Source organism: Schistocerca serialis, chromosome 9 (assembly GCF_023864345.2).
Source record: "Schistocerca serialis cubense isolate TAMUIC-IGC-003099 chromosome 9, iqSchSeri2.2, whole genome shotgun sequence".
In the NCBI taxonomy this organism is placed as follows: Eukaryota; Metazoa; Arthropoda; class Insecta; order Orthoptera; family Acrididae; genus Schistocerca; species Schistocerca serialis.
Window position 1 is genome coordinate 491,124,324 of NC_064646.1, and position 8,840 is coordinate 491,133,163.

General features: G+C 41.1%; 1 protein-coding gene across 1 annotated transcript in view; it reads left to right on the forward strand.

The window, feature by feature from the left end:
- The window catches only part of LOC126418980 (ubiquitin carboxyl-terminal hydrolase 32), a 245,455-nt gene that overhangs the window by 62,943 nt on the left and 173,672 nt on the right, over positions 1-8,840 (forward strand). The window contains exon 10 of the mRNA XM_050086028.1: positions 6,806-6,996. Within this exon, the coding sequence (XP_049941985.1) occupies positions 6,806-6,996 (191 nt within the window). The remainder of the gene's footprint in view (positions 1-6,805; positions 6,997-8,840) is intronic.

Sequence of the window (8,840 nt, forward strand, 5' to 3'; positions counted from 1 at the left end):
CCCCCCTCCCCCGCCACCCCTGGATGATGCTTAGACCACGGATTAGGAAGGACCTATTCCAGGGACTTACAGTATCTGTCTCCGTTATAGTCTTGTTGCATCTTGTACATTCCATCCTTGCAGAGTTCCAGGGTGCAACCATCTTCTACACTGATTGTTGTAAGGTGGTAGATAAGGTGGGATATTTTTCACACCTCCTACTGGCTTAGAACACAATTTATTGCTTGGATCATGTACTGTGTTCACAGCAGAGCTGCTAGTCATAAACAGGCCCCCTCCATTTTCTTACTCAGGCTTCCCTCCACAGTGTTTTAATATGTACCAACTCATTGAGTAGCCTGCAGGCTATTGATCAGTGCCACTCTTTTCACCCTTTGGTCTCTGCTATCCATGAGCTTCTCCCTGTCCTTGCTGTCTGCTGTCTACTCAGTTGTATTAATTACTCTGTGTGCCAAGTTGTGTGGGCATCCCAGCGAAATGGCTGACCATTTGACTAGAGAAGCAGATAGTTACCTCCAATCCCTTTCATAAGTCCAGCTGCGGATTTGTGGATCTACGTCAAATCTCCTTTTGCCGAAAAGTGGAATGACATCTGGTGCACTACTGCTCTCAGTAATAAACTTCACACAATCAATGTGGTTGTGGAGGCAGTCTGACTGTGTCCCATACATTGGTGGAATATCCCCTTATTTTGGCCTTTCATACAAAGTATAGTCCTCCAGATTCCTTGGTTTTACTATTAGCAGACAATTCATGGATGGTTGAACTGGTCCTCAGTTTCCTCCATGAAAGTGGTGTTTATTTTCAGGGGCTTGGTGGTTGTGCTTGGGATCTCTCTTCGCATTTTCTCGTTTGGGGGCCCATGATCATTCCCCCATGGGAAGATCACTCTTTTACTCCTCTATTTTTCCAATGTTTAGATTTGGGCTACCCATTTATGCCTTCTACTGTGTGTGTTTTGAATTCATCATTTTATAGATTGACTCCTCTGACTGAATCTGTCCACTTTAAGGGCACCCTCTCTCTTCCACAAGCAACTTTGAATCTGTCCACTTTAAGGACACCCTCTCTCTTCCACAAGCAACTTCGGAATTGTGGGCTGATGACCTCACTGTTTTGTCCCATAATCCACCCCCATTTAATTTGTCAGTCAATCAAGGCTCTCCCAAAGTAATAGTTCTAAATACGGTTCTTGAGCTTACATTATATTTTATTGATGTATGTCCACACAGTTTAACCATAAAAATTGTCCAGTCAGCAGATGGTGTAATAAGTGCTTCTAAAATTTAAGAAACCATGCACATGAGTAATTATCGGATTCACACTTTCGTGGAATTATCTATAAACATTCAGTTGCCGACTCCGTGCAATCGTCAGTTGCGTCCCACTCACATTTAAAAATATTAATAATACTCAGAAAAATAATGCAACTTTCTAAAGTAGTCAGTGTTCTCCCTCATGGTTGATGCTATCTCTATACCAAATTTCACCTAAACCAGTTCATGGCTTTAGTCATGAAAATGTAGCAGAGAGAGTTACTTCCGCATATGTAATGTTAGTATGGATGGATCCTACACACTTCAGCAACATTCTTGGATTGGGCACAGAAGTGGTTTGTTAGCAGTTTTCTTTGTAGCCTGCGAAAGAACCAAAGTGTGCCACCTATGTGATCATTTCTGTGTTATCCATCTCAGTTGGTTCACAATCTTGAATGAGCTTGATGTTGGCTAGACGCTCAACTCAAACATTTCACTAATTTGTAAATTTTAAATGACAGCTTGCAAATCATAGCAGCTCCTGACTTTTCACCAATAATATACATTTGGAATAAAATTACATGCACTGTACAATATTTGGTAACAGCTTATGGTGGGTGAAGCCATCTTGATCCTCAGACTTCTGTATTGTGAAAGTCCATTTGGCAGTTTGGTTTTGGATTTTGGAAAAAAGAGCTGTCAGAACAGTGGATTGACACTGCTTTTGAAATAAATATTGTCCATTTATTCTTAAAATTGTAATCCTTTAGTATCAAACAATGGAAAGTACTGGTTGGAATAACAACAAATGTCTAGCAGTCTCTTTGTTATGACTGTCTGCAACTCAGTGCCCCCTGTACATGGTGAGTAACAATCTACCCATTTCATAATGTTGTTATTTCATTAGTATATCAACAGTATAAGGAAAAGATAGATTGCTATGTACTGTAAAAATGAGATGTTGAGTTGTAGATAGGCACAATGAAAAGACACTTACACATTGGCTTTCAGCCAAAACCTTCTTCAGAAAACAAAACACACACATATTCATTCACACAAGTGACCACACCATTTCTGGCAGCTTGGACTAGAAAGCAAGTCACATAAACTGGAATCATCACTCTGGAGGGGGTGGGAAAGGGATAGCACAACAGTAATTTTTCCACATGAGCTATGTGTGGCATAAAAATTTTTCAGAAGAGAGGAAGAAGTGAGCTCAGTCAATAATTAAACCATCAGTTACTTATCTCCACTTTAGTACCTTGATGTTACTACTGCATGCTTCCGTCTTTTAGAAAATACTCCATGACGCATCGACTGATTACGAAGGTAACTTGAGAGTGGCACTAGAAAGTTCGCAAATGATTTCAGTACTTTGGCTTAGATATCATCGTAACCAGAAGAGTTTCTACCTTTTAATGTCATAATTTTTATAGCCTCTCTAACAGCTTAGTCAGCAAAATTTGTGCCTGGTGGTGGAGTGTACGTTATATGCCTAAGTAAATTTATCGAAGCTGCTTTCAATGGATGATTTTTTTTGTCCCCGGTTTCAGCTACTGTTACGAATAATTTAGTAGCCACTGATTTTAATTTCATATCATCTGTCTCACCGGTACTGGCGTCTGGGAGTTCAGTATCACTTGCGTTGCTGAGTTGATTCACTTCGTGTGTAATAATGCTCCAGATGGACCTTGCCTAATTCTCGGAATTCAAATTTTTTGTCAATTACAGTTTTTGTCATTTTGATGATTAATGGATGAATTTTGGAAATAGTGCATTTTAAGTCTTTATTGGACATTGTCCTTTGCATTAAATAAAGCTGTGTCTTCCTGTAACAAGATTTTATCCCAGATGTTGGGCACTTTTTTCTCAACTTCCATTGCACATGTCCCAAATATGAAAGAAAAATGGATTCATAATGTTGTAACAACATTTTCGGCAAAAGGTTAAATTGCTCATCTATTGTGTCGGAATCTGACAACAGAAATTTGTGCAGAAGAAAATCAGCAGCTTGCTGTGAGATAAGTTAAATGCTTAAATCTCAATAGTGATTGTGGAGAGAAGTAATACAAAGGTCAAGTTCTAAGATTTTTCTAACACATTTGGATTAACTGTTCCAGTATTTTATTCATAGCCTGAAAGTCTACTTCTGGATAGCCATTATACGTATCTTCATGCTTGGTATCCTTCCTTTCAGCATCCAGCTAATTTTAATTCATTTTGTCTGCTTCGATCATTATCATAGATAATAAAAAGAGACTTAAATGTCTCAGGGAATCATTTAATTATAAGATCTATGAGATCACCAATGTACAAGGACATCCCATCACGTCCAGTGCTGGGATCCGTGCCAGTATTGGAGAACCCTGGCAGTAGTGACAGTATGTAAGGGAAAAATGAATTGAAATTTGTGTTGGGGAGGGCACTCAGCTTAGGTAGTTCATGCAGCAATGTTGACCATTGTACTGCGTTGGTGTAATGGTTAGCATTTGGTGTAATGGTTAGCATTTCTGCCTAGCAAGCAAGAAGACCCGGGTTCGAGTCCCGGCCGCAGCACAAATTTTAATTCATTTCGTCTGCTTTCATCATGAAATTATTGTGTTCTTCTTGAAACCTGAAAGCAATTTTATTGTCATGCATTATATCTTCCTCTCCATGTGGATTAGTTTTGTCTTGTTTGGATCTCCCAATGATCTCAATGATTCTGAGGGAATGTGATTTACTCCAGAACTTTGCTTTGATATGGGTCTTTCACCACTTTGTCAAATTATATTCACAGTGTCATATGTTCCACCTCATATTTATTTACCTCCACTTCCCTACCTATAATATTTTCAACAATTTTTTCCCATTTTAGAGTCCTTTTATGTATGTTTCCCATCTTTCAGCTTTCTCATCTTTGCTTATTGCTCATTTGCAATCTATGCCCTTAATACCCATGCAGTTTCCTCTCTTTTCTCATATGATCTTTTCAGTTTTCCTGTAGGTGACATCAGTTTTCCTCCTAGTCATGCATGCTTCTACAGCCTTGCATTCGTGCTCTAGCCATACTTGCTACAATTTTGCAGTTCCTGTCAATCTCATTTTTAAGGCATCTATATTCCATTTTGCCTGCTTCATTTGTTGCATTTTTATATTTTCTCCTTTCATGAATTAAATTCAGTATCTTGTGTGTTTTACTCAGCCTTGACATTTTGCCTGCTGCCTTCACTCTTTCATTTCTCAAAGGTACCATTCATCTTCTATTGTGTTTCATTTACCTATTTTAGATGTGAAACAAATACTACAAAAGAGATAGAGGGGCTGGCCAGTACTTAGCTCAGTACAGCCAATAGATAACACAAAACAGAACAGAAAATTTACATTCCCAGCTTTCAGAACTTTGTTCCTTCATCAGGGAGGAGAGAGGGGAAAAAAGGGAAGAAAGGAAAGTGGATTTAGTTACTCACAACCCAGGTTATGAAGCAACAGGGAAAGGTAAACAGGGAGGGTAGCAAGGATGGAGGCATGGTTGTCAGAGGGAAGCCAAAAATATTCTGATAACCATGCCTCCATCCTTGCTACGATAACCGTGCCTCCATCCTTGCTACCCTCCCGGTTTACCTTTCCCTGTTTCTTCATAACCTGGGTTGTGAGTAACTAAATCCACTTTCCCTTCTTCCCTTCCCCCCCCCCCCCCCCCCCCCCCTCTCCTCCCTGATGAAGTAACAAAGTTCCGAAAACTAGGAATGTAAATTTTCTGTTATGTGTTATCTATCAGCTGTACTGAGCTGAGGTAAGTACTGGCCAGTCCCTCTATCTCTTTGATAGTATTTGTTTCACATCTTTATATGAGATTTTCAATTAATCATTTACCTATTTTACTCAGTAGTAGCTTAACACCATCTTTGAAAGTCTCAACAACCTCTGGTTCTTTCAATTTATACAGCTTTCATCTCTTTAATTTCCTACTTTTCTTCTATTTTAATCTGTGATTCATAGCCAATAAATTATGGTGGGAGTCTACATCTGCCCTTGGAAATTTTTTGCAGTTAAAAATCTGATTATGAAATGTCTGTCTTTTCATTGTATCTACAGCTACATATTACTCCACAAGCCACCTGACAGTGTGTGGCCAAGAGCATACTTCTGGCACCACTAGCTGTTCCTCCCTTTCCTGTTCCACTCACAAATCACACTTGGGAAGAATGATTGTTCGTAAGCCTCTGTATTAGCTCTTAATTTCTTGAATTTCCTCATCGTGGTCGTTTCATGAGATGTATATGGGATGAAGAAATATGTTGAGAGACTCTTTCCGGAAAGTACTCTCTTAATTTCCATTTTAAACTTCTTTATGATGCACAATGCCTCTCTTGTGCCAAGCAAGATGGCACAGTAGTTAGCACACTGGATTTACATTCAGGAGTACGACAGTTGAAACCCACGTCCAGCCATTCTGACTTAGGGTTTCCGTGATTTTCCTAACTTGCCTTAGGCAAGTGCTGGGATGATTCCTGTGAAAGGGCATAGCACATTTCCTTCCCCATGCTTTCCTAATCCGATGGGACTGATGACCTCGCAGTTGCTCTCCTCCCCCAAACCAACCAGACAACCAGGCTCTCGTGTAACAGTCTCTGCCACTGGAGCTTGTTGAGCAACGCTGTAATACTCCTGTGCAGACCAAATGATCCAGTGATGAAACACAACACGCTTTGTTAGATCTTCTCGCTCTCTTCAATCAGTCCTACCTTGTAAGGGTCCCAATTTGTTAATATTAAATAAAGTGTGAGCAGTGATTAAATTATTTCCCTTGCATAATACAACAGGCAGCTTTCCCTTTCATTCCTTTTCCCCTATTCCATGATTGCCAACTATTTTTTTTCTTCTCTTTCTTTTTTTGATGTGAATTTATGTCCCCTGTCAGAATTACATTTTCATCTCTCTTAAGTAACTGAATAATATGTTTTATCTTGTCATAATTTTTTTCAATCTTTTTATGATCTTTGGAGGTAATAGGACTATGAACTTGTACTACCTGGTGGGTGTTTGCTTCATATCTGTCTTGGCTATGATAATGCTGATCATAATGGCTTACCCACATTCCTATATTCATATTTATTACTAGACTTATTTTTCCATTATCTTTATTTGTATCCCTGCACTCACTAGAGCAGAAGTTCTCTTCTTCCTGGAACTGCACAAGGCCAAATCAGTCAGTCACCCAGACTGTTGGCATACAGCTACAGGAAAGGCTGCTGTCCCTCTTCAGTAACCACAGGTTAGTCTGGTCTCTCCACAGACAGCATTACATTGTGGTTGCACCTATGGTATAGCTGTATGTTTCACAGAGGCTTATAAGTCATCTTACCACTGCAAAGTCCTTGCTTCATGATGTGTATAAAAACTATTTGAGAATGTTTTTCCATATATGATTTTTAAATGTATTTTGAGTCTTTTGAGCAGGTTATGTATGTGGAGCTTGTCAATGTTTCAGATGCATAAATGACTCTTGCTGTTTTGCAGGGGAAGTATGTGGGATACTGGAAACTATCTTTGATGTTTGTCCACAGCCAAGTGGTGAGAGTCCAAACAGCAGCAATTCAGGAAGTTTGAGGAGAGGTGTCAGTACAGGCCGTTTATCAGGACGACGATCAAACCAACAGTTGATTGAAGATGCTGTCGATGCCACCACTGAAGCAACAGATTCTCTTAATTCTACAAGGCTGTCCACAACTTCCCTAGCAGCACAAGAAACATCCAGGTACATGTGAACTATGTGTACTTTTCTTTCAGTTTCCTTTGTGTCTTACAGTTCTTGCTTATTTGTAGTGCAAGAACATGGTGTTTATTTTTACTGTGATGTGGAAGACATTGTTATTGCAAAATAAGACACAGTTGTGGGAAAATATGTAACTTTTTTCAACAAAACTCTCATTTTCAGCTGTATTACCATTCTCATATTTGTTGAAAACAGCCTTCTACTTTCTGCAAAAACATTAATAGAGCGAGTAGCACATTTTGAGTATGTATCAACGTTTAGTGTATCCTATACTGAGACACTTTCCTTATTATTTAAACCTTGTATTCAGAATATCAAACAATGGAAAATCTAGGGTGGAAAGTGACAATATGATCAAAAGGATAGCTGCTACTCACCCTGTGGCAGAGATGATGAGCCACAGATAGGTACACACATGACCACAGTCTCTGGCTGGTGAAGACAGACTGTGAGCAGCAGGACGTGGTGGGAGAAGCAGCCGGGTGGTGGGGGTAAGAAAGAGGCTGCGGCAGGAAAGGGGGAGGGATAACAGGGTAGGGCTGGGGGACAGTAAAGTGCTGCTTGTGGGAACAAACAGGGATGAGGTAGAGAGATGATAGGGCAGCGACATGCAGTCGCGAGATTAGACAGAGGGTGGGAGAGGGGGGGGGGGGGGGGGGAGGGGGGGTTGGGGGGGGGGGGCGAGGTATCAGGAAAGGAAAGAAGTGAGAAGACTATGGGTGCACAGGTGGAATAGAGAGCTGTTTAGAGTTGGAATGGGAACAGGGAAGGGGCTAGATGACAAAGGACAGAGACTAATAAAGGTTGAGGCGAGGACGCTTACGGGAATGTATGATACATTGCTGGAAGAGTTCCCACCTCTGCAGTTGGGGAAAGCTGGTGTTGTTGGGAAGGGTCCAAATGGCACAGACTGTGAAACGGTCATTAAAACAAAGAAAGTCATTCATCTTGTTCAGCGACGGGGTGGTCCATCTATTTATTGGCTACAGTTTGTCATGGACCATTCTTGCGGACAGACAGCTTGTTGGTTGTCATGCCCATGTAGACTGCAGCACAGTGATTGCAGCGCAGCTTGGAGATCATGTGTCTGGTTTCGCAGGTAGCCCTGCTTTTGATGGGATAGGTGATGCTCGTGACCAGACTGGAATAGGTGGTGGAGAGAGAGTATATGGGACAGGTCTTGCATCTACATCTATTACAGGAATTTGAGCAAGCAGCCAAGGGGTTGGGAGCAGGAGCTCTGCAGAGATGGACAAGGATTTGTGTAGGTTTGATGGGCAGTGGAATATCACTGTGGGAGGGTTGGGAAAAATAGTGGCTAAGACATTCATCATTTCAAGGCATGATGACTTGAAGTTGAAACCCTAGCAGAGAAAGTTATTCAGTTGCTCCAGCTCTGGGTGGTACTGAATCACAAGGGGAATGCTCCCCTGTGGTCGGACGGTAGGTTTTGTGAAGTGGTGGGTGACTGGAGAAAAAAGGCATGGGAGATTTGTTTTTGTACCAGGCTGGGAGGGTATGGAATGGGTAGCAACTGGCAAAGTGAAGGTATTGCTGGTGGAATGTTCGTTTGATATGGATGGAGGTACTGATGTAGCCATCTTTGATGAGGTGAATGTCAACATTGAGGAAGGTGGCCTCTTGGGTTGAGTAGGACCGGCTGAAGTGAATGGGTGAGAAGGTGTTGAGGTTCTGGAGGAATGTGGATAGGGTGTCCTCACCCTCGATCAATATCACAAAGATATCATTGAATCTGAACTAGATGACGGGTTTGCGATTCTGTGTCTTTAGAAAGTATTCCTCTTGATGGCCCATGAATAGGTAGG